The sequence below is a fragment of the Cyprinus carpio genome, chromosome B23, assembly GCF_018340385.1.
Source record: "Cyprinus carpio isolate SPL01 chromosome B23, ASM1834038v1, whole genome shotgun sequence".
NCBI lineage: Eukaryota > Metazoa > Chordata > Actinopteri > Cypriniformes > Cyprinidae > Cyprinus > Cyprinus carpio.
Genome location: NC_056619.1, coordinates 17,412,285 through 17,439,598, shown reverse-complemented (window position 1 = coordinate 17,439,598; position 27,314 = coordinate 17,412,285). Strand labels below are relative to the sequence as shown.

Below are 27,314 nucleotides of genomic sequence, written 5' to 3'. Positions count from 1 at the left end.
TTATCAGAAGGATGTGGTCTATATTATCAGATGTTCTCTTGGCTGCGCCTTTCAGATCAGGAAGCCTTGATTAACCAGACCAGAGAAAACTTTCTTTACCACCAGTCCCATTAACATTGTTAAAAGTTGCAAAAGCCGCACTTGCCTCTAAGTGCTCCTGATATAATCGAAAAGAGCACCTCGTGGGAACCGTGAGAAGAAATAAGCGAGACGTTGCCTGCAGGCTGTGGATGCGGGCTCTGTAGGTCGAGTGGAAGTGTGTTATGTAAAAAAAAAATCAAATTGAGATTCTCATCTTCCCTGAGCTAGTGCCGTTCTGTATATTTATCACATCTTCACCGTTTAGATCAAATCTCTGTCTTCCAGCAGTTATCACATGCACATAAGCCATTAGAGGCTCATGCAGCATGAACAAGTGAAATCGGTTTGAAGCCATTTGACTGTCATTCAAATGTCTTTGTCTGAATAGCGAGAAAATGGGGTCATGTTGGCTGTGGGAGTATACTGTGATATGCATACTGTCTGCTGTACTCCATACTGGGCATGAGTCTGCGTGGCGTCAGAGGAAGCTAAACCTGAGACCGGGTGGACTGGTGGAAAAACACAGTGATTTATTCAGTCATGCTCGAATGGACAACGGATTTCATTGCTGTCCAATACTATGACGCTAGCAAGGTGTCAATACTAGCCTGCCTGCTTCTCTTTCGCACCAATCACCATGACAACCCCCTGACTCTAGCGGCACGCAGCCATACACCTCCCTTCCCCCATTCCTCCACCCCCCCCATCTCTCTCTCTCTCTCGATCTATCTCTCCTCATCTGTCGCTACTTTCTTCTTGGCACAACTTCTGCATGTCCCTTATGTTTTCCCCAGCACACGGATGGCTGATGTGACGCTACAGACCAGGCTGTCAAACACTGTTAAGAAGTAGCTGTCTTAATATGTGCCATTTTCAGGGTGCAAAATGGATCCAAAAGTATTTCTATTGCTCAACATTAATTAACATAGAGAAAAAGCTGAGTGTCAACCTCAGGATATCGAAATCTTAATATTACATGAACTGTTTTATATAGACCAATTTGGAGTAGATGTCACCGTTACATCACTTGCAGACTTTTTTTTCTTGCAAATGCAAGTTTATATCTCCTAGTTTGGACTTTATAACTTGATTTAACTCAAGTTTGTCAATTCTGAGGAAAAAAGCCAGAAGTGTAGGATAAAAACTGCTGATTCTGAGCCGAGAAGAAAAGACAGAATATCAGAATTGTGAGATATATTATTGGAATTGTGAGAATAAAGTCAGAATTTTGAAATATCAACTCAAATTTACTTTTATTCCATTTCTTCCATAGACTGCTAATTGAAAGCTGTCATTTTCTCCCACAAAAACGCCATCTCATTTGTTTGCAAGCACCACATTGGTCTATTCTACTATATACATACTATTTTGTATGAAGCTTGTAATTCTTAAACATTAAATAAACAAAAACCTAATGAACAAAATTATTTTTTTAATGTAAAATGAAAAGTGCTGTAGAAAGTGTTACTTCTTAGGTGTCACAATTTTAAAGAATATTTTTTAACCGAGGAAAATGTAGGACACAGCTAAATATTACATGTTTGGTAATTAAAATGAATAAATAATTAAAAATAGTTGTTTACTACAAGGAATTAAATAACTCTTCAAGTGTAGATAGACATTTTATGTTTAAAACTAGCTATATTTAGCTAATTTGATGTTAGATAATAGCTTATATGACATATCTTAAAGTTCTCGTAATAGAAAAAAATCTGGGATTTTTGCCTCTAATGCTTAGAAGAAAGCAATGAGACAGCAAAGGGCACCATATTCATTCTCATTTGTCCTCATTATTCATAAGCATTTGCTGTGTGTTCTGGAATTTTAATCAGTGCTCATTTATATCTATCGAGACCAGAATAAAGATGAACATCAAAATATGTCATAATGCTCCAAGATGTCTTTTCCTCTTCTCACTCAGGAGGGGGGAAATCAGTACTATAAACTCTGCAAGCCATGCATAATACAGAGGTTAGCAGTTCTGAAAGATTTTGTAAGAGAATGACATATGATATGTGCTATTAACTTAATTCGGAGCTCAAGTCAAAGTGCAACAGCAAAATGGAAAACTTTTACATTTTTTTTTTGGTCATTAAAAGCATTAAAAGCTATATAGTCATTTGATATGAGGATGCTAACTCTGTCAAAGACTAACACTTTTCCTAGATCCTGTCTCTTCACCAGATCCCATCAGAAGACATCCACTTTGTCTGTTATCCAAAACCTTCAAACACAGAGTTAGGCCTTCAAGAAGTTCAAGCTTTATCAGAGTGTCTATGTCAACAAACAGAACAACATTAACTTCAGACAGAACCTCACCTTCAACCTCAAGATGAATCTTTCTGATCTTATTTCTTTCAGCAAGAGATAGATGTTGTATGATGTTATATGTTATTGCAGAGGGAACAGGATAGCAAAGGGACTGAATTACTACCATCCTTAGTGAAAGAAAAAGTAAATTTCAGAGTAAATATAAAAAAGCAAGGTTTTTGTGAAAATATACAAAAAGTGAGTTTAAATACAACACTTTTAAGTGTTGCCAACAGTTTGTGCAATATGACGTGAGTGTCTTGTTCCCTGGAAATGTTTTTTCCGGACTTTCTCAAATGTCAGCCACCCACACATATCTGTTATAATCCAATGAAGGGTGGGAAGATTTGTTCTCGTTAACTAGCTGTCTCCATCAATATCTCCAGTTAATCTCTCTTCCTCCAATTTCCCATTCTCCTCTACTCTCAGATGCCTGCTCTTCTTCACATCAGTCTGTGAGCAAACTGCACTCTCAGGCAAACACACATCCTCCATCAGGAACAGACCGTACCCGCTGTCCCATTAATAAAGCTCAAGAGACCATAACTTCATAAAGACAACAACAAACATATTGCTTCAACCATTTTTCTTGAAACTGCATCTTAAGTAGTTCTGTCTTTCAAGTTAATAGATATTAATTACCTATTCCTCTACATGCTAGTTGAAATCAATCACATGTAAATTTTCTCCACAGGTACCCACAAGTCATAGTGAGGGGTGTGGGCGGTGGTGTGTGGCTTTTTACTGCCTCTTCCGGGCAAATATGTGTCCCTGTGACGAGATTTTTCCCTGGTGGCAAATCTAATTACGCTCAACAGAAAGTACTGTGGAACTCGATTTCAGACTCAGCGGTCGTAGCCTTTCAGCACATACTGATTTGGGCCCATCAAAGGCAACACGTTATCTCCTGCAACCAGCTCTGCCTCGGAGTTGTTAAAGTCGGGGTGTGGTATGGCACTTCACTATGTTTGGGATCAAACGCAAGCAATTCGGTCATGATATTACTCTCTGGCCTGTCTTGTTGTAATGTGACACAGCACAGCACATCAGCATTTGTCCCTAATTCTATATAAAGCAATACATCACAACGCTGCCCCAGTGGGCAACTACACACAAACACACGGAGCGAGTATATGCCACATTCATCTAATCTCGTTTGTTCCCACCACCCCAATCGCATCTGTAATCTGGGGCCAGTGTGTCCTTTTCTCCTTCTTTTTTTTACCGTGTCTGGCTATGTACTCTAGAAGGGGACTCAGCTGTAACCGGGGCTCTCTCACTCGTCTCTCTTTCTCTCCCTCTCTCCAGGCTGATAAGAGATGACAGCGGTAGTTGGCCCTGATTCCTGGCTGAGTCTCAGCAGAGCACACAAGGGGAAATGGAGAGAAAGAGAGAAAGAGAGCACACGGGGATCCACACTGCCCTTTCCCGGCAGTTACAGAACCGATGAAAAGCCATAGAAAGTGTTTGACTACACAGAGCTGACGCCAGATGAATACACTAGTGATCTTCTAGTGGTTGTGTTTCAGGGTCTGGAACAAAAGATATTGCATTTTTTTCTTTTTAAAGCTGACAAGCCAATAAATGTGATTTAATTAAATGAATACGTTTATTTTGCTATCATAGTTATGCAGTATATGTGTAGTTAATTACTAGGACTGTCTGTGAATTTGATCAATATAATATAACATAATATAATATAATATATAAAAATGTATTAACACAGAATTCAATAATTTCAATTATATATATTATTTAGTCCTATAATTATGATTTAATTAATTTATTAAAAATAATAAATGTATTCTGCTATCTATAACATATTATAATATAATAGTATAATAGTACACACTATGGGGATTAAAAAAAGTTATTATTAAACAATCACATATATATTCATATAAGAAATTATGCATTTTAAAATAAAATATTAACTTTTAACAAAAACCTTTAACAGAATTCAATTTAAATTATACTGCAATAATTTAGCCTTAAATGTATATGGTGCATTAAAAATAAACATTTTCTGCTATCGATATAATATAATATAATAGTATATAGTATAATAGTATACAGTAGGGTTTTTTTTTATTTATTTAACATATAATCACATATATATTGACATATGCTATACTATACTATAGTATAATGTAACGTAACGTAATATAATGTAACGTAATATAATATAATATAATATAATATAATATAATATAATATAATATAATATAATATAATATAATATAATATAATATAATATAATATAATATAATATAATGTCTGAAACCCTATCAGAAGAGACCAGTTTTGGGTCATGACCCACCAGTTAAAAATCACTGTCACTGATATATGTTACACCAAAGTCACAAGACATGACACTAGGGTATCTCTCTCTCTCTCTCTCTCTCTCTCACACACACACACACACACACACACACACACACACACACACACACAGGTAACAAAACAGATGGAGCAAAGACAGAGCAAGAGAACACCAGCACCATCTTCTCCCAAATGCAATTAGGATTCCATGATGGTCTCCCTAATTCATTCTGTCCAAGGTGGAAGACACAGGACTGGTCAGCATATCGGACCCAGTGTCAGCCTCAATTCCTCAAAATGAGTTTCCCAACCTTCCAAATCCATGTCATTATCAGAGACATCATCAGCCACATTAGAGCAGATCGAGTTACTACCCTCATGGTGTATATTACAGGCGATCAGAGAAATCTTCTCTGGCTCGAGCGGCAGAGACGATAGTGGGAAGCGTTCCACAGCACTTAACAGAGCGTGTGAGCCACAGACATAGCAATGGCAGCTTACATGTCACAGAACTTTACACTTCATTGTCGCTTCTTTTACACAAGAGAGTCGACGAAACGCATGTCTGATCCTTATAAAAATAAACCAGACAGGTGGCCTGACAGTGGCTTCACTGCAGGAGAAGAAAAACCGACAGAGTGTAAGACGAAATACTGGAAAGGACGACTGAATGAGAAGAGAGAAACAGATGCAGCACTCTCCATACTCAGCCTTAAGAGAAGGGAAATCAACCTGCATGATATAAATATGTATATATATATTTTTTTTGTACCAGTAAAAGGTCTTTTGCTAATTAGTGTCAGAGGCTGCGGAGATAAGCAGGGCGTTATTATCTTCTGGTTGTGCTTGTGGCCTCCTGCAAGTGAGTGTGTGTGTCTGTGTGTGTGTAGCGCAGGCTTTTGATTTCATATGTGTGAGTGTGTCTGTATGCACTTTGTCACAGTTTATCACTGTCAACTGTGACATTTTAATGGCTCCAGGCATCATCTTGCTCTCACTCTGCTCTCTTTTATATATATATATATATATATATATACATACACAGTCTGACAGAGTTCTACTCTTTTCACACTTTTGGTAAGAGAAGAATCACTATTATTATTGCTCATATTTATGGTTAGAGATTTGAACAAACCATTACCCCTAAAGTATTCAAATTGCTGCATAACGTGTGCCATACTGTTTGTGCTACAGATATGAATGACACCTGAAATTGAGGAGAGGTGTAGGGTTGTGCCGATAGATGATAGTATTGTGTATCGACGATAGCAGATGTCTCTGTCGATAGTCAAGACGATATTAGGCTCATTCTCCTATTAATGTATTAAATAATAATAATAATTATTATTATTAATTTTATTAGGGGGCCTATTATAAATTCGGCTATCAAACTGCCCAGTTATTTCACTTCAGCACCGCATTTCACACACATTTCTTGTTTGCAAAAAGACGTAAATACACAATTTTCAAGTTCAAGCACACTAATTTTAACCTTCTCTCCTGTCTGGTTTGTTTGTCGGACAAAAATGGCAAAATCAGCTTCTGTCAATCAAACTATCGTGGGAGGGGCCTGTTTTTGTGATATCACACAGACAGGCAACTGAGATCGGTTCGATTTGAGAAAGGGGTAAAGATTTGAGCAGTTCCAAAAAAAAAAAAAACCTTTAATAAATCTAATACAAACATTTGATTTCTTTCCCAGCTGTTTAACACAAGCCAACACACATTTCAGTTCAAACAAAAGCATCTTATGAACCCTTTAATAAATCTAATACAAACATTTGATTTCTTTCCCAGCTGTTTACCTGCACATACATAACCCACTCTGGTTTTGCACAATAAGGTGCAAAAGAGAACTTGGTTTAGTGCTCACATGCCGTTTGACAGCCACTTTCCGTCTGCGTGCTTCAGATGTGTTTGCCCAGAAAACCATATAGTATTGTTCAAAATATATAGCAGTACAATGTGACTAACCAGAATAATCAAGGTTTTTAGTATATTTTTTTTAATTGCTACGTGGCAAACAAGTTACCAGTAGGTTCATTAATATTCTCAGAAAACAAACAAGACCCAGCATTCATGATATGCACGCTCTTAAGGCTGTGCAATGGGGCAATTAGTTGAAAGGGGTGTGTTCAAAAAAATAGCAGTGTCTACCTTTGACTGTACAAACTCCAAAACTATTTTTGTACAAACATTTTTTTTTTCTGGGATTTAGCAATCCTGTGAATCACTAAACTAATATTTAGTTTGTATGACCACAGTTTTTTAAAACTGCTTGACATCTGTGTGGCATGGAGTCAACCAACCTTGTGGCACCTCTCAGCTGTTATTCCACTCCATGATTCTTTAACAACATTCCACAATTCATTCACATTTCTTGGTTTTTGCTTCAGAAACAGCATTTTTTGATATCAACCCCACAAGTTCTCAATTGGATTAAGGTCTGGAGATTGGGCTGGCCACTCCATAACATTAATTTTGTTGGTTTGGAACCAAGACTTTGCCCGTTTACTAGTGTGTTTTGGGTCATTGTCTTGTTGAAACAACCATTTCAAGGGCATGTCCTCTTCAGCATAGGGCAACATGACCTCTTCAAGTATTTTAACATATGCAACTGATCCATGATCCATGGTATGCGATAAATAGGCCCAACACCATAGTAGGAGAAACATGCCCATATCATGATGCTTGCACCTCCATGCTTCACTGTCTTCACTGTGTACTGTGGCTTGAATTCAGAGTTTGGGGGTCGTCTCACAAACTGCCTGTGGCCCTTGGACCCAAAAAGAACAATTTTACTCTCATCAGTCCACAAAATGTTCCTCCATTTCTCTTTAGGCCAGTTGATGTGTTCTTTTTGGCAAATTGTAACCTCTTCTGCACATGCCTTTTTTTTATAACAGAGGGACTTGCGGGGATTCTTGAAAATAGATTAGCTTCACACAGACGTCCTTCTAACTGTCACAGTACTTACAGGTAACTCCAGACTGTCTTTGATCATCCTGGAGGTGATCATTGCTGAGCCTTTTGCCATTCTGGTTATTCTTCTATCCATTTTGATGGTTGTCTTCCGTTTTCTTCCACGTCTCTCTGGTTTTGCTCTCCATTTTAAGGCATTGGAGATCATTTTAGCTGAACAGCCTATCATGTTTTGCCACCTCTTTATAGGTTTTCCGTCCCCCTCTCTAAATCAACTTTTTAATCAAAGTACGCTGTTCTTTCTGAACAATGTCTTGAACGACCCATTTTCCTCAGCTTTCAAATGCATGTTCAACAAGTGTTGGCTTCATCCTTAAATAGGGGCCACCTGATTCACACCTGTTTCTTCACAAAATTGATGACCTCAGTGATTGAATGCCACACTGCTATTTTTTTGAACACAACCCCTTTCAACTAATTCAACTAATTGCCCAATTGCACAGCCTTAAGAGCGTGCATATCATGAATGCTGGGTCTCATTTTTTTTTCTGAGAATCTACTGAACCTACTGGTAACTTGTTTGCCACGTAGCAATAAAAAAAATATACGAAAAACCTTGATTATTCGGTTAGTCACATTGTACTGCTATTATTTTGAACAATACTGTATATCAGAATTTTAAACTGATATGGCTTTAAAAAGCATGATTTCAGCACGATAAACATGATAATCAAAACCAAACAGATGTTTTTTTTTTAGCAGAGTATCCGAGGAACGAAATGTAAAGGCAGAGCCCTATTCTAGAAAAGGGTGAGGGCAGCAGCATCTTATTTGCATTTAAAGAGACATGCTTCCACTCAAAATATGCATTTTCAAAATGTTATAATAAACTATCTGTGGGGTATTTTGAGCTGAAACGTCATAGACACATTCTGGGGACACCTTAAAAAGGAGGCATAATAGGTGTACTTTAATGCAATTACAGCAGAAGTAACTGCAAATAAATTACAGAAAAATTAAGAGAAATCCCATTTTTCAAGGGAAATGTAATTCAATTACAGTAATTCATTACTTCATAATGCATTACACCAAACACTGCTTGCAAAATTTAAACATTCACCCCCCACCCCCCCACCATCTCTCAACCTATTCTCTCATTCCCTATGAACCTCATTCCAGCTCCGTTCCCCTGGCTCTCTTCAAAGATCATTTCCTGTCCCCTCACGACGCTCTCTCATTCTTGATGCATATTTTCATCCTGCACTCGTCCCGGAGCCCCACCCAGCCTCTCTCCCCTCAGGTCATCCCATTGTCCAACTGCATAATTACCTCATTAAGCTTGTTAGCATTGTTTATGACCCTGTATCTTTCCCTCCAAAAGATTTCTCCATCTCTTTTTTCTTTGTCCCCTCAGCTCTCTCATTTTTCAGCGTACCCCCAATTTGCCACCGTTAGCACTTCAGTTAACTCTCTCTCTCTCCTCTTCCTTTCCTCTCCACTTTTGCATGCCCTTTCATCTTGCGTTGCTCACTCCAAATGTGTTTATGCGGAATAACATCTCTCAAGTTTGTTGTTGTTTATCTGCTCCTTTTTCCCTAAAGTGTGCGTCAAGATACAGCGCAGTCGATTTTTCAGTGGTGCACTGCAGGAATACATAAACATCATAGACACAGACGCTGCTGGTTTTACATTCAGCCCCAGTTATCTCCCATCTGTGAAAACGCACCGTGCCTCACACGACATGCAAGGAGGAGAAAGTGAAAGCTGAAATACCTGAGAAAACGACACATGGACGCACACACTGCTTGAAGACAGAGTAAAAGCTAAACTTAGCTGTGATAATTTTTCTAGTAATAAAACCATATTTTATCCATTTCTAAGAGCAGGATATAAGGGAAATAAGATATTCGAGAGCAATTCTGTGTAAAAATGTCATACTTTTCCCTCACTGGAGTGTGCTTAATGAGATTTATCCAAGCAAGACTTGTTCCTGGATATACATTCTGGCCAATACTGGAGAACACTTTCTATCAACCAATCAGATTTTTGAGTAAGGGGCTTAACCAATATTTTTAAGACCTTTTGATATGTAGCAAAGCACCAAACTAAAGTGCCAGCACTGTGTGGTGCTCAGGTCTCATCATGGCCAGAGTTCATACTATTTCTGTGCCTGCATCCAAAATAAAGTACATTTCACTGTTCACCTTTAAGGTAGGTTCACATTTATCACTGAAATCCAGTAATTTCAATAGGAATTCATGTGATTTGGAATTTCACAAGATTTCCCCATGCAGATTTCGACTGTCAGAAAGCTGTTTGGTTAGAAAGTGACTTCAGTGTGTGCTGTGCTCCACAGATCACTACACTTATTGACAATAGACAATGGACCTGTTTTGCAAATGACTGCACCTTTGTGTAGCAAGCAACCTTGTAAAATCGCCCTTCCGTGACGGCATCTGAAAAGCTTTTCAAAAATGACGCATGGCTTGAAAAATATGCTTAAGCCATGTGACTTTATCGACCTATATAGGATAGAGTTATTATTGTTTGATAGGGATATAGTTCCATAACCAAGAATGTTGATTTGGGAACACATGCAACTTAGGTAAATCACATTGTGCGTGGCAGTGTCAATATTACAGTGTTTTGTTAGTCTGTGGGCAGGATACACAACCACACACTTCAACAAAACATAACAACTACAATCTAAAAACAACATCATAAATCATAACTAAATCACAACTGCACACACGAACCCCAGATGCATCTGAACGCCGACTCTCTGAGAGGGATGTGTTGTATCTTTCCTTGGTCCTGACTTGCCCCACCATCCCCAGGTCTTAATGTGCTTCTGGGTGGTTGGCGGGTGCGGTGTGAAATAAGACGACACAGTAGGTGAGATTAAATTAGCGGAGTGCATGGGGATCACACTCACCAAAGCACTGATGCTGCAGTAATGAATATATCATGCTTGACATAACGCTTTTGACTCCGCTAGAACAAACACTCAGAGCCCCAGGCCTGCCACACAAACCTACAAACACTCTCACAGTTATACCACTGGAGGACTGAAATCCACTGGAAAGCTGAGCTAAAACTAGCTGAGCCAAAACTAGACTTATTAAGTCCCAGACCATGACTAAAGCTGTTAAGACCCAAACTAGATTCAAACTAGACCCAGATGCAGAAAGAAAAAGGACCCACTGAGACCCAGTTCCAGACTAGACCCAGATCTGTGAATACAATAGCCAGGCTGTAAATTTTAGATATTTATATAGAAATTTAAGATATCACAACATTAAAGTAAAAATAAAAAAAATCTTAAGTGATCTTTAGAAACACCGAGCTGGATTTGAATGGACTAGTGGACAAAAGTGGCATGTATGTTATCAGTTACAGATAATTTTTGTCTATATCTATCTAGATTTTTTATATTATTTTTATTTATCCTTTATTTTACTAGATTTGTCCCATTGATATGTAAAATCTCTTCTTCCAGGGAGTCCTAAGTCCTAGATTCAGACCTAATATATCATGCTGTAGATAAAATATTATCAAATATGTTCAAAATCATTCAAATACTACTAGTATTAAACATAATTATAGGAAAAAATATAATTTTGCATACATGATTAAGAAAAATATCCTTCAATATAGACAAGACCGGCTATGGAGATGTATTTTCTGATGTAAAAAAATTGTGTTAATAGGCTGTGGCCTTGGTCTAGGATCATAAACCGTCTCGGATGTAGACCCAGACCAAAACTCAGACCAAATCCTCACTTATGTGTTTTCAAGAGAACTCTAAACCAAAAACACTTGTGTTTTCCTCAACCTATTTCCAGTTACTGTGTATAGACATTAAAGATGTCAAATTTCTCATTTTCTAAGTTTAATTATGATAAGAAAGGAGCCACACGTCTACAATGGCTGTTTTGAAGAGCTCCACAGTCATTAATCTAGCAGACTGTCAGCCCACGGTCACAATATGGTCACCCATTCCAGTCCAGGTCATCTTATAACAAATCTTCCAAACAGCAGATTTTCAATAAATGATGCATAAATGATGTGGAAAATGATTCACTGCAGCTGTTGGCATCATGTGAAAGTTGATGCAATGTTTAATCAAAATTCAAATAAGTTAGAAAAAGAGTCAAATTTCTATTAAGGGAAACTCATGAAGGAACTCCATGTCAATAGAGTACACATCTCACATACTCTACAAGACAACAGAGAGACCCCTCAGAAAGCAGAGATTCACACTGAGTTCATTCATTTGGTCAATAATGCGTCTTTCATCAAAAAGAGATATTAAGAAGAATGAGGCAAATGTTTGTCAGACAAAGAGACGGCTTTATTTCCCCCGACTGTGGGAGGAGACTGCACTTGTTTTAGCACAGCTGCATTATCTCTTTACAATTTTTGACTTTGTTGTTGCTTTATGTTGTCAGTCGCATCCCACGCATTTCAAATAAAAAGTGTTTTGAGCAACTTCTGCTGTCAAAATCAAGCAGGCTTACGAGAAGATGAAAACCTTTCCCAAAGATGGGTTTGAACTTTAAGTTGATGATGTGGGTTCATTTTGATTTATCGTCAAACTTACGCCTGCTTTTTGGTGATTAAATCTAAAGAATTGAGTGATTTAAAGTGACCTCTGTCAGCATGAGTTAATTTCATCAGCATATTTAAGACCGACTGTTTGAGACAGCTGCATTATAGCCTCAATTGCATGATTGGCTTCATTTTGTGAAGCTTTCCATGTGGGGTAAAAAAAAAAAAAAAAAAACGCAATTCATTCTCAAGAACCCATTACTCTGATTGCAGTCTAGAGAAGTATTTTGCCTGGCAATGCATGAATAAGGATACAGCCTTGAAGAAGAAGAAAAAAATCACTTGTGAGTACTGAAAATATCAATAAAGAGGATTGTTCAAAGCTTGACATTGCGTTCGTTCTTATCTAATGCTTTTACAGGAAAACTGACATTTCTATACAGTGTTACAAATGAAATTCAGTCTCTCCGCAGTTACTCTCTCATCTTCTCTCTTGATTCCAACCATTTGAAGGTTTTCTACTGCAGTCCACGTATATAATGGGCTCCAAAGAAATTGTTTGCTTAAGTCACACTTAATTTATGAATATCATTTGGTTACACTTTATTTTAAGGTCCTTGTTACAGTGTAATTATATACCTTTAATTACTGAGTAATTTTAATTAACTACATGTATTTACTGTATGGTTAGGATTAGGGTTTGGTTTAGGGTTACTTGCATGTAGTTATGCATCTTTTATTATTCTTATAATAGTAAGTTAACTTGTGTAACAAGGACACCTTAAAATAAAGTGTTGCCTTTAATTTAATGAGATAATACATTATCAAAGTAAATCAAAGTTTGAAAACCAGAAGAAGGAGAACTGTATAATAAAAAATCATTTCTACAACTGTTAAATTTGCAAATATATAAATATTTCAAAACCATTTTGAACAATTCACAAACATAATTTGTATAATTGTTCATTTTCCTGTCTCTCTCACTATATATAATATTTATGTTGCCAGCTTAATTGTACATATATAAATTAGCTAAAGCAATGGCATTCATATATTTTTATATACTGTATGTAACCTTGGACCACAAAACCAGTCATAAGGGTGAATTTTTTGAAATTGTAAATAATTTATACATAATTTGCTGAATAAATAAGCGTTCTATTGACGTATGTTTTTTTTAGGATAGGACAATATTTGGCTGAGAAAATCTGGAATCTGAGGGTGCAAAAAATCTAAATATTGAGAAAATTGCATTTAAAGTTTAAAGAAAATTGCATATATATATTTCTAATCAAAAATCAAGTTTTATATATTTACAGTATGAAATTTACAAGATCTCTTCCTGGAACATGATCTTAACTTAATATCCTATTGATTTTTGGTATAAAAGAAAAATCGATAATTTTGACCCATTTAATGTATTTTTGGCTATTGCTACAAAATACCTGTGCTGGTTTTGTGGTCCAGGGTCACACATGGGCCTTAAGTGTCCAAATAAATTTTTAGCTGCTGTGCATTTTCACCATCCACCCTTCTTACATCTTATTAACTCATGTAGAAACTTACAGACACCACCTATTAATACTTATTTTGTCCTGACAGGGAAGTTTCATTATTGTGCACTATTCAAATCATCCTAATGCATCCTGCTCCCCTCCTTGTCGTCCTCCAGGCTCGTCTGACCGTCTCTGTCCTGCCGCTGACATCCCCCTCCTGTCTGCTCTAACCGCAGCCTCGCCAGCCACTACAAACGGTTTTAACTAATGTGTCTGTCTCTCTTTGGAAGTCGACCTCCTCAGCAGAGTGGCAGCAGTAGGTTGTAAAGGTTTCACTACTGCAAGGGTACTTAAAACAGGTGTTATGGGGGGGATTTTTTACCCGGCGTGTGTGCGGGAGCAAGATGTGCCAGCAACACAAAGGCCCTGAGGCGATAACAGGTGGCTGTGGAGACTTGCGGGCTGTGCTGTTTCTCCCAAGAGCTCCTCTGTAACCGGCACAACCACAACAGATGCTCTGCATCTGAGAGCTGCGTTTATAGTGTTGTTCTTACATGCTGCTATAGATACATCTATATAAATACATATATATAAAAAATTATGTAAAAAAAATAATCAAAAAAAATTAACTCAAAATTTATTAAACTTAAGGCTGCATTGATTTTTTTATTTTTTTTATATCAAAGACAGAGTAAAGGCAGTAATGTTGTAAAATATTATAACAATTTAAAAGAACGGTTTTCTGTTTCAATTTATTTTAAAATGGAATTTATTCCTGTGTGATGTCAAAGCTGAATTTTCACCAGCCATCTTCAGTCTTCAGTGATCCTTCAGAAATCATTCTGATATGATGATCTGCTGCTCAGGATACGTTTCTTATAATTATCAATGTTAGAAAACTGTTTATTGTTGTTGTTGTGGCTTAATATTATTATAGAAACTGGTGAACTGTCATTCAAAAGTTTAGGGTAATTATGATTAAAAAAAGAGAAATTAATACTTTCAGCAAAGATGCATTAAATTGATCAAAAGTGACAGTAAGGACATTTATAATGTCACAACAAAATTCAAATTTTCAAATAAATGCTGTTTAATATACTATTCATCAAAAGATCCTGAACAAAATGCATCACCATTTCTATTTAAATATTAAGCAGCAAAAAAAAATGTATTCTGATAATAAGGACCATTAATAATTGAGCACCAAATCAGCATATTAGATATTTTAAATTGTAAAATTCACAGTTTTATTGTTATTGTTTTTACTGTTTTTTTTAATCAAATAAATGCAGTCTTTAAAAAAAAAAACATCATAACTATTCCAAAGTTTTGGCTGCCAAAATGTAAAGCAAAAGATATGGATGTCACCTATGATAGTGTTTCAGATGTCAAAAAAGGATGCCATCAAAAAAGAGTGATGGCTCTTTTTCTCACTCCTGCTTTTAATAGACCCCTCCCCGTTCCTGTCCCTTCCTTGTTGACCTTGCACCCATTCTCTCTCTCTCTCTCTCTCCCTGTTGATCTCCTCAGACAACATAAGTGCACATATATTATCGGCCTGCACAACGGCTTCGCCTGTCAAACGTGACCCCACCCTCTTTCCTTTCTTTCATCCCTCCTAAATCTCTCCAGCCCGTCCATCCATCTGTGCACACAGCTCAATTAAAGCCTCTGCCTCTGAGGAGAAGATTTTGCAGAGGCAGATCATATTCTTCCTTGCACACATGCTCTTTGTATGGTACAGTAAAAGCAAGAGAACCTACAGTATGATGGATGTGGAGCACAGAATGGATATCACTCTGCACTCTCATGGCCCAAGCACCTGTGAGCCGTCTACAGACACCGTGTCAATAATCAATTCTGAGTGATTTATCCTAGAAACACACAAGTCATTGTCAGTCAGCGACGGACAACTAGTCAAAATTCCTTAGCAGGGAGATAAACTGAGGCTAACCCACAATAAGCAACACAAACTCATGGTATAAGCATGTTATCTTTTGTATTACCTTGAAATAGCTCTATACAAAATGTACAAAAAATTCTATACTAATTGTAATATATAATATAATATTATGTAATTTATTTGTATTTGTAATGTAATATATAACAATCACTCTAAAATAGTATTGGCACAGTACGTTTTTGTAAAAGTAAATGAAAAGGGTTGTACAATAAAATCATGGAATTTTTATTGTATTCTTTAGAATATTTTGGAATACCACATAAATACCATTGCTTTGAATATGATGATCATTGTACCATGGTAAAAACATGTTTCATAATATTTTGGTATTCGTTAAACTACCATGAAAATACAATTTATGTGATATGATAATCTTTGTGCCTTTTTTTTTAGATACATTTTTAGTACTTTGGGGTGACATGTAAATATTATGATTTATGAATATAAATTAAATACTGTACCATGGTACTTGAACCATACTTTCGAAAGGATAAATGAAAATCTGTAATTATACAGCAAAATCATAATATTAAGATTGTATTATTTTAAGTAGCTAAAAATACCACATAAATACCATGGCTCTGAATCGTGCCATGGTAACATGTATTATGATTTTATGGCATTCTTTAAAGTTCCAATGTACTTCAACAATACTTTTATGAAACATTAACAATTTGAAAAAACGTGATTTCTACTGATGGGAACACGATTGCGATTCGTATCGAGAGGGACTCCCCCGAAATGCGATTTATCGAGGGGAATGTGATCTGTACAGTGGGGGAACATGAACGCGATCGCGATATCTACCGAGGGTGACCACTCATGATACTGGGGTATCATGTAAATCACATGGCTAATGATTATAATAATCACGGTGACATGGTGCAACCACAGTACTTATATTGTAAAATTAAAATTTAATGTTTAATTTTATGGTAAAATAATGTTATTCGTTAAAGTACTTGGAATACCATGAAAATACCATGAATATGAATATTATAATATGCCTATAATATATAATCACTGTACCAAAAGTACAACCACAATACTTTTGTGTAATAAAATAAAACATGTATAAACATTTATTTAACAATGCATATGGAAACCATAAAAACCCTATAATATATAAATTAATATAATCACTGCATTTTGGTTTTAGTTGAATTTAATATATTTAATATAGATTTATATAGTGCAACATGCCCTAAACTTTGCTAACAGTGCTAATAATTTGCAACCTGAGTGCTGTGAGTGAGACCCACCCTTAATCAAACATGCTGGCGCGCCGCCAGGTGAGTGTGTCTGCATTTAAGAGACTGAAAATAAATGCAGGCCCCACCCAATTCTCTCACACTCATATATTTGCTATTGCCGCCTTCCCCATCAAAGCAGCATTATTTGTTTTTAGTACCGCACACACCAACACACCACTGTGAGGGGCAGCACTGCGGACCACTAGTACTCTCAACACCACAATACTCTCATGGGTGATTAACACAATTACACAGCCCAGCAAAACGAGGGGGAGGGAGGACCAACCATATAGCTAAAACATAAATTATTAACAAGATCACAGTGCTAACAAAATGTGCACTTTCAAACATTAATGCATTAAAAAACACTAGAGCAACTGTTCCAAATGAAACAACAGCCAGCTATTGGTTCTATCAAGTAAATCTTATTAAATACAACAAATGTTTGCATTAGGTCTAGGTCAACATGAGGCTGCAAAATGCAACCAAACCAGCACTAATATTCAAAGCAACAGCACAGTCCTGCATTTAAGATGAAAACAAAAGAGCCTGTTGCTGATTTCACACAGGATGTGGGCAAATCCACCAAAGAAACTGTTTCTGTTTACAAGACAGTGCAACTCAAGGAGTGAGACAATGTGACATCACAAAAAAGAAAAAAGAAATCTTTAAAAAAAAAATAAATAAATAAATAATAATAATAATCAAAACACATTTAGCATCTTATTTAACACACTGAACTTTTTTCATACTTGGTCTAAATGCAACACTATAGGAATGAACTAAAAAATGCGTAAGTGATAAATGCAATGCGATTATTTTGAATGGAACAGCTCCAGTTTGCAAGACCACACACCAGCCACACTACTACATCATTGCACCTTAAGTCTCGAAGGTGTGATCATCCAACCACAAGAAAAATCAGCAAAAACAAGCCAATTCTGTTTGACATCCATCAGACACTAAATGCTATTGACACTGTCACTGACAGCCTTCTCCACTTACCTCTGCAGTTCAGAAAGGCTTCGGGTTTCCGTCCTCCTCTGGCAACTCTGCTGTTTTATCTGTCCCTGAAGGTTCTTGTGTCTCCTGCTCTGTGTCAGATTGATTGTGGCCTCTCTTCACTGCTGATGCTGCAGTGCGAGAAAAACACACCCTCTCCTGGCTCCCTCGCTGCCTCTCCCCGTCTCTGATTGGCTGTCATCAAGAGCCAGTGACATCACCCTTTTTCTTCACTCTCCTCTACTCCTCCCTTCCCTTCATTCTCTGACCATTCCTTTATTGTCTTCATCCTGATTTCCACTCTGCATTCCCCTGGTGCCAGATGAAATGTGTCCATGATTTTGTCGGTGATTGGCAGGATCTGTCAGAACAGGAGGAGAGATTCAGTCAGGCAGAGGGGGGATGACTTTGTAAAATGCAGAGAGCTGTTCTATAGCACCATTAAAGGCTTCTTGCGGTTGGTTTGGTGGGTGCGAGTAATAAGAATGAGAACTATATGTTATGCTAATTAGTGCATTGTTATGCAGCATTTGTATGGTTGCACAGGGAAAGCTTTCCATTTATTCCGCCTTACACTCTCTCCTTGAAAGTGGAGGATGAAATATAGAAAGAGAAGATCCAGGAGTGTGGAGTTATACTATTTATTTTTATTATTTTGTATAATACGCATATATATAGTGCAAAAAATAAAAAATAAAACAAAATAAAATAAAAATCAATTTCTTAATCACTATTATTGCCAAAAAAAAAATTACAAATAGAAAAGAAATCTAAGCATTCTTATAACAATATATTTGTCTGTGAGAAGATGCATATTTACATTGATATATAAAACCTTAGGCAAAAAAAAAAAAAAAAGAACAACCTATTTTCAGAATAATTTCATTATTATTTATCTTATTTTCTTCCAGTAATCCAAATTTTTATTAAAATATCTGAAATTATTATTAATTATATATAGGACACAGAATATGACATAAAAAGACAAAAAAAACTTGTCTGTTGAATAAAAGGGAAAAGAAAAGGGGAAAATACTTTACTGTAAAATGATACTGTATTTTAAAGATAAGACACCTTTCATATATCATACATATATTTTTCACACCTTGTATACATCTATACATCTATTATCTATATTTAATATATTTTATTGCTCCAGTTTTCAGTGCCACATGATACTTATTCTAATATGCACAGTAGCATGTATAAAATGCGCATTTTTCTTTTTTGATTTTTTTTCATGTTTGAATCATAGACTTTACAAAAGTCAAGTTTAAAACTATTAAAAAAAATTATCATGATATATAATTTCACTTCAAGTGAAAAAACATTTAATATTTCAAAAAGTTAAATATTGATTAGAATTCAATTTAAAAAATATTTAAACCATTTTTACAGTGTATATGGAGATTATACACAAACAGAGTGGAAATGTGTGACAAACTGTGCAAGAGGAAACCTTTTATTTATGCCCCTCTAAACTATTTTAACCATTTTATTTGTGAATGAAAGTAAAATCTGTTCAGCCACTATTGAGGCTGATTTATTGTGACTAAAGGAGCCTTTTACTCAAACTAGCGCACGGTTGAATGACAAATGAATCACGCACAATTTGATTCATGAGGAAAGGGGACTCAAGCAATCAGATGCTTTCATCTCTCCATCTCAATCACCCTGCTCAGTCTGCGTGCAAGCACACTACAGACGAGTCTATATATGTATATAGGTATACAGTAAAGGTCAGTGCTTGTGAGCGAGTTAGAATGAATCTCTTTGTTATGTGACATTATCTGGCTTTGTGTTCAGTGCCACACTGAAGAGTCATTCCTGCAGGTTTCTCACGACACACACACCCTGAAAAACACCAGTCGCTGAACCTTTAACTAAAAACTAATGCCCAGCCTTCTGTTAAAGGACCTCAATTTGTGACAGGACCATGAGCACATCCTGAATCAGGCAGGACAAATGAAGCTTGAAGGTTCATCTTGAAAACCTTGCGCAGGGAGTTGCCAGTTTGCATTAATGGCATCAAATGCAATAACAAAAGCTCATGCAAAACGGCTGCTTTGAATAAGTGTGATTTGCAAAGGCTACAGACTGTCAACAACCAAAAACCAAATTACAGCGTTATGATCAAAGGACAATTTTATGGGAACTTCTGTATCAAACAGCTGAGCCTTTTCTAAAATAGTGGCACTCTAGAGATGGTGGTGGAAGAAAAAAAAAAAAAAAGACCTGGAAATGAAAACATGGAATGCTATATTTGATTATTTCAATGCCCTTGCCTACTATTTAGTTATTTTTCACGTTTTCAACTTTTTGATAGGTATAAATACAGTCCAACTGAGCATAAGAGAATTCCTACAGAAAATTACAAACTCTACCAATTCCAAGTTTGTGTATATATTCCAACGTGTGTATATATACAGTTTAAATACACGCACGATCTGCATAATTAAAGATTTTTTTTAATAATTACACTATATTTATAATTACATAATTATATGTAATTACATATTTTCATAGTTGCATATTTGTACGTGTAATTCATGTATATGTAAATATAATATTTGTATATATGCAATTACTGAATAATTACATTTTTGCTGCACGATTGCAAAACTGCATCAAAATTGCACATTACTGCATTTTACTTTGAAACATTCAGAAATTGCAAGTCAATTTCAAAGGTAATTATGAAACGGCAAGTAATGCATCAAATTAAATGTGCAATTTAGTAAAATCTACTCTAATAATCTTGGTTTATTTTTTTATTAAAGAAATTTAACAGTGCAGTAAACTGTAAACTTGGCACTAATTGTAATATTACGTTTAAGCAATCTGGACTTTTTGGTCTGTCAATAATTCATGAGTTGGAGAGAAGCCACTGAGCTCTGCCTCCATCATTACCCTTCAATTACTCAGTGATTAACACTAGGTCAGACCATCAGAATGACCTCACATCCACTTAATGAATTCAATTAATCTATTAGCAGCTGCAAAACAACCAAGCTAAACCAGCGACCCCAAGAGTGGTCCCATGTTGTAATGTGCATTTAAATGCAACCTCCCCGGCTAGAAATGTCAGGTTAACTGTTACCGATCCCATCTGCATGATGTTTTAGATCTGCAAGAGAGGCCACGGTGTAATACACAGAACTCTTCATTATTAATCCAGTCTTTTGGTCACAAATACAGACAAAACCGCACAATTGTTTCATCCAGCTTCTCTCCTCAAGATCTAAAGTGGGACAAGCTATGACGTAAATCTCTCTCTCGGGGTCTCTGGTTATTGTGCTGAAAATGAGTGAGCGAGATGAAGATAAAGGGAAACAGAGACCAGAGATGAAGACAGGAAGGAGGAAGTCAGCACTTGATGATTTATTATGGCCACTGCTAGAATGCAGAGTCTGTTCATAAGTTAATTTGACTATGAGGTCATGCCAGCCGCAGTGGTTTGAGCAGAGACTCCCAATCCATTTCCAGACTGATGAGAAGCAAGTGAAGCAGAAAAACAAAGGTGAGAAAACATTTAAAATGCATCATTTCGGGTTCTGCAGTGGGATTCACTGAACAACCGGTGAAAATGTGAAAGATGTTGCCACTAAAAATGCAACTTAATTCAATCGCATCGACTTTTCACAGATTGTCATAGAATTGAAAGATCTAAAATTATACTCTGAAAAATCTCAGTACGTTTATTTAAATCTCAGTAGCTCTTAATTGTTTTTCCATAAACACAGTCGCTTATAATGTTACTACATGTGCATAATGGCCTAAAACGAATTGTAACATCCTCTGCAAACAATACGATTTGCTGGATCATACAGTGAAGCTTTTCACAGCTTAATATAACAGCATTACTAAACAGGATGTCTGTTCAGGAAATTATCACTAGCACTACTCAAGGTTAAAATAAACATTCTCATTTAGGAGCATGAAGTTAATTGCCTTTCAGTCGGCCTGAAAAATGAAGCAGCCCATTTATTTCCTTCCTTATCATTTCTCCAGGATAGTCAATAAGTAAGCTGATTTATGCACACTGCACTACACTAAAAGTGCCTTGGCTTTCCCTCAAAAAACACACTTCATTAATGAACTGGCCTTATGCCTGGCACTAGAAATTCTCCCAAATATGAATCTGTAGATTTAAGATGATAAACTCAACTGACAACTGAAAAACGTTGAGAAAACCATAAGAGCAACTTTGTTTTGGATACCTGCACAAATGCTTTCTCCACACTGCTTGCATTATTAATAACTATTGATTTGTTTATTGATCAGGCAAAACAAAGGCCCTTCCAAAAAAAAAAAAAAAAAAAAAAAGAAAAAAAAAAGTTTAATCAAAAATCATGCATACAAGTCACCATAACTGATTAATTTTTACCTGAAAGAAAATGTTTGGAATTATTAGAAATGATTTTTTAGAGAAGTATTTTTGTGTAAATTTAATAAGTAACAGATCACTGCACTCCCTCTGCTGGCCAGCCTGAAATGCAAAATCATAACTGATTAGTAATATTATGAGAAGTTTTTCTGGACATTCAATGTTGAGGTAAACTGTGTACAGCATCAGTTTTAGTCTGACCTTGAAAATTCTCTTTTTATAGCAAGTCACGTTGCATACACCTTTAATGAGAATTAAAACAATTGAATGAAAACACGAATGATGGAAAAGTCAGTTATTTGCAGATGCATAACTTCCTTCACTGTTAGTGCTGGAAATTAGACCTAGATTTGGGGAGAAAAATAAACTTTCATAGTCTGCATTACAGTGAGCTATAGGCACATTCTGTTGGCTTAACCTTCATATGTTGTATTCTGGTCATTTTGACCTGGAGAGGATTTTCTTCTGCCTGAAAATGCTAGTTAAATGTCATCACACTGGACACTTGCCGACTTTGCTCTCACAGGGAGTAACAACTTTCCCCCAAAAATATGATGCTATATATAGTATATATATATATATATATATATATATATATATATATATATATATAGCATCATATTTTTGGGGGAAAGTTGTTACTCCCTGTGAGAGCAAAGTCGGCATAATATATATATATATATATATATGCTATATTATTAAATATTGGATTCAATATTTGGTCAACTTGTTTGCTTTCAGTTAGGCTGTTTTGCATTTCTTTTTGATTAATCTGAGCTCATGCACGTCCATTTTTGAGGGAACATTAACAAAATTATACAATTTTTTTTTATTCAAAATGGGAGGTGCTGAGCTCAGATCAATGAGGCCTACAAACAGTTGGTTCCAAAAAGAAACAAAAAACGTGTTGAAAGAAAACAAGCTGACAAAACATTTAATCTAAGATATGTTGACAATATAGCACAATGAGAGATTTACAAAAAACTTCACATTTTTAATAACAAAAAATAAAAAAAAATCAAAAAAATAACAGCTCCAAAACACCCTCTCACCTTTGATCTTGCACTTTATTTTGAGAGCTGTCAGTCTAGCTGAGTGGACTCCTGCAGTCTGGGGTGAGGAGGAGAAAGCAGGCGTGATGAACTGTATCCTAACAGCACGGAAGCCCAGCAGGGACATAACTGGAAGCTCCAGATGGTTTGAGCCAAGCATGGCACTTCACACCAGCTCCAATGCAAAAAGTGTGGAAGAGGGCAAGAACAAAGGCTAAAAAGCCTGTCCTAAAATGCTGATAAACAAAATCCCAAAGCAATAAATGTGACATCAATAACTGGACAGAATTCCTCATACATAACTCAGGATGAAGAATAGAGCTTTTAATACTTGGACCCCACAGCATGTGTCAAGTTAGTTCCCATGGACCTCCATCAGTATATTTCTTAACATATAAATGATATTTGCTCCTGTTAGAGCAAATGTGTAAGGCATACATTGAAACAACTCTAGAGGACACAGTAGGCTCATTTTATGCATTTATTTATGTAGCAATTTACGTTCTGATTAGCTGCTGAGATGCTGCATCAGCAGTTATAATAACCGCATGTGTCTGAGCACCTGCGGTTCAACATCTCAGTCCTTCACTTCTCAAATCTGTGTTCCTCTCCAAAAATACCACAAAATTTGCCTAAAAATGTCCCCGTTCTGAAAATCCCTGCACGTCTGCAATTTCACCAAAACCTCACTCCATGTTCTCGCCCTCCCGCCCTTGTCCATGACTTCCCCTCCCCCAAATCAAAGTTCCCATTTGCAAAGCTAGTGAGGTCACACATTAGCAACAGAGGACAATCAACTTTTTTTTACCCCCGCCAGAGGGTTACAACCATCCTCTTTACACACAAAACAGTCCTCTCCTTTTTAACAGCCAGAGAAGAACAAAAAAGATTAAACGTAATAAACTCCCAAACCTTTTGTACAGAGAAACCAAACTAAATGGAGAAAATGTCTTTTATATTAGTCCGCAGATATCCTTTGTGATCCTCTCTCAGGCTCTGTAATTTTAATAGGGAAGTGAGACACACACACATACCAAATACAGTTCAGTGTGTCAATGAGAGGCTCTGTGTGTAGGCAATGTCAATACATCTTTGTCACTCGTTTAGCCGTCCATCTGTTGTTCTATGTGGATTAGAAGTAGGTCTTGGCCGTTATGTATGATAGTGTGTATATGCATGTGTGTCATAAGTTAACAACATGTAAGTCTACATATCTTTGTGTGTGTGTCTGTGTGCGGGTTTAGGAGAGTCTTTAGGCCAGTCCAAAGCCTTCAGAACATTCCTGAATGGCCAGCAGCAGCATGTGTCTTAACTTCTCGTAGCTCTCATACGCTGGGAGGTCCAACTGGTTAAAGCTGGAAGGAGAGAGAGAATAAGAGGTGTCAAAGAATTTTTGGGTTGTGCATAAGACCACAATTGCCATGCCATGCAATGTAGCATGTAGATTTTAGAGCTGCTTTATTACATGCATTATGGAATTTCTTAATGCATCGTGTGGAAACATTTGTATTGTGTGTTTTAAGGCATCAGGGCTCATTTACCAAGTGTGCGCAGAGGGCAGGCGGTCAGTGGAGCGGTCATCTCTGTGGATCTGGAACTTCTGGATGCCATTCATTCCCTCCAGTGCAGCAAAGCCCTGCAGTGGCACTTTAGATGTGCCTGTAACAAACTGCAGGAATTTAGCCCGGTCTGCCTGGTCAAAGGATCGTAATGCACGCCAGAACCACTGGATCTGTGGAGAGTAAGGAAGAGAGAAAATTGAAATCAGGTACAGAAGACATCAGGAGAAGTAAATGCTTCAATGAGGTAGTATTAAGACAACAACAAAAAAAACAAGTACAAAACATAGCAGGAAAATAACTTGCTGGTTACAAAATTACAGAGTGCTGCAGGATAAAGTCCTAAAACCCAGAAAATGTGTTAGGATTTCTGCACTTCTGGTTCCTCAAAGTTTTTGGTCTGTGGTTAACAAGCTCAAGATATAATGTTTTATTCTACAACATAAAATACATTATCCCACTTTTACTTGTCGTTGAAAAGGTGGTTGCTAACAAGTTACAAAATGGGACTACATTTACCAGTTCATTGGGGACATTAAACATCACACCAAACAGGAAAACTCGCCTAATATTTTACATAAAGATTTAAAGAGTTGGCGGAAGCTTAGTGGGGCTGACATAGAAGTTAATAGCCTAACTTTAGCTTTTTACTTCTGGCAAAATTTAGGCTTACAAATTCTGAAAGCTGTGTTCATTTGTGAAGATTGTTGATGAGGAGTAAAATGTGTAAGAATCCTAAACATTTGCTGGTCACAGAGATAATCCAAAAGCCAAATGGAAAAATTCTATTGAGAGAACCAGGGTGACACTAAATTCCCAGCTGGCCTGCAAAAATACATCATCCCTGCAGCACTCTGGGTTATGATCCTTTCCTTGGCTGTGTAACCGCAGTAAATTACATTTTGATCAAAGATCAAGGAAAACTTCAGAATGATGTGCAGCGATGAAGACATCAGTCATAAAACAATAATAAATAATAGATTCAGTTCATGTTGTCCTTTTGACCTCGTGTACAAACCTGAATAGAACTGGACTGATATTTGTGGTATTCTGTATTTGACTTGAGGTCATCAATGTCGATGGTGGGCAGGCCGGAGATGAGCAGCTCCAGCTCTTGCTCAGTGAAAATGGAGATCAGTCTCTTGGGGATGATCTCATAGAAACCCTCTAAGAAGGCAGCCAGCTGCTTACGGATTGCACCTGAGAAACACAGATGTTTCAACTCCCTGATACACTCCTGAACCTCCCCGTTCCTCACTAGCAGTGATGTTTATTGGAGTGTATGCTCACCTGTCATCTTCATCTGGCAGACCAGATGCACATATTCTTTCTTATTCTCCTCTGTGACAATGATGTTTGCACCATTGGCCTTCAGATCTCTCACTTCACACACGCCAAACTCTTGGACCTGTGAACATTTGAGGAGGTGATTATCATGCCGGTTTCTTCATAACTAAAAATGACAGAAATAAGGTGGTATGCTTGGTATCAAAATGCATGCCTCTGTGCTGAATGTCAGCTCGTAGCCCAGAGTGGACACATCGTTCTCCAACAAGTAGACCAGACCCTGGAAGAAGGGATAGTCTTCACTTTCCATGTCTGTATACCTAAGAACCACAAAAAAAATTCAGCTTGTTTTATAAAGATCGTTGAGAAAAATAAGACCTAAACTTGGCAGATTCTTGCTGGTACCTGACGCTCTTGCCCAGGATATGCTTGTAGAAGCTGCGTGTGAAGTAACACTCTAATAGCCTGTTGTCATAGACTGCTTTAGCCACCACACGACCCACAAACTTGAAGTAGCTGAGATGGTTGGGGTTGCAGTGGGAGGATGGGTTGATGGTGTAGGTGACCCGGTCGCCAGGAGAAGTGCGGAACAGGGCGTACATAGGGTTGAACATTTCTCTGGAGATGATCATGTACCACTCCCTTAACAGGCCACCTGCATCCTGGCCCTCCTCTCCTTCAAAGACTATATACCTGTAGAGAAAGAAACCATAAGAATGAAACTAAACTGTCCTGCTCTTGCTGCTTGCAGCTATCTGTAAAATACTAGGCACGTTTGCATGCGAGAGAGGGGCAGAGTGAGAAAGCATGAGAGATTTACAGTCTGTTCTTCATGTCCTCTGGGCTCTTGCGGTGCAGCTCTCTGTAAGAATCTTCAAAGACATGGTCTCTCCTCACATGGACAGCCATATCCTCTTTCCTCAGGCCCTCATCCAAACGCTCCAACTCCTGACGGAAATACCTAAGAGACACACTTATTAGATAAAAGACTCAACCCAGAAAAAAAAAGAGAGAGAAAGTAGAAACCCAAATAAGGAGGAGAACCCAATAAAACAAAATAATAAATGTTTCTTCATATAATGTTTTGTCATACAACAGTGTTGTCAAAAGTACTGACTATGGTACCAGT

General features: G+C 37.0%; 2 protein-coding genes across 16 annotated transcripts in view; both read right to left on the bottom strand.

Moving 5' to 3' along the window:
- LOC109048159 (neural cell adhesion molecule L1-like) overlaps nt 1–23,490 on the bottom strand; it is a 55,439-nt gene extending 31,949 nt beyond the window's left edge. For all 3 annotated transcript variants that reach the window (XM_042751118.1, XM_042751119.1, XM_042751120.1), the window contains exons 1-2: nt 23,340–23,490; nt 17,904–18,261 (exon numbers count right to left, since the gene is read on the bottom strand). The gene's annotated coding sequence lies outside the window, so the exon portion shown is untranslated. The remainder of the gene's footprint in view (nt 1–17,903; nt 18,262–23,339) is intronic.
- Nucleotides 23,491–23,642: 152 nt separating this feature from the next.
- LOC109048435 (E3 ubiquitin-protein ligase HUWE1-like) overlaps nt 23,643–27,314 on the bottom strand; it is a 41,470-nt gene continuing 37,798 nt past the window's right edge. For all 13 annotated transcript variants that reach the window (XM_042751117.1, XM_042751115.1, XM_042751113.1 and 10 more), the window contains 7 exons: nt 27,006–27,146; nt 26,591–26,878; nt 26,400–26,505; nt 26,189–26,306; nt 25,917–26,098; nt 24,881–25,071; nt 23,643–24,694 (listed from right to left, as the gene is read on the bottom strand). In XM_042751117.1, the coding sequence (XP_042607051.1) occupies nt 24,592–24,694; nt 24,881–25,071; nt 25,917–26,098; nt 26,189–26,306; nt 26,400–26,505; nt 26,591–26,878; nt 27,006–27,146 (1,129 nt within the window). In that variant the 3' untranslated portion in view covers nt 23,643–24,591. The remainder of the gene's footprint in view (nt 24,695–24,880; nt 25,072–25,916; nt 26,099–26,188; nt 26,307–26,399; nt 26,506–26,590; nt 26,879–27,005; nt 27,147–27,314) is intronic.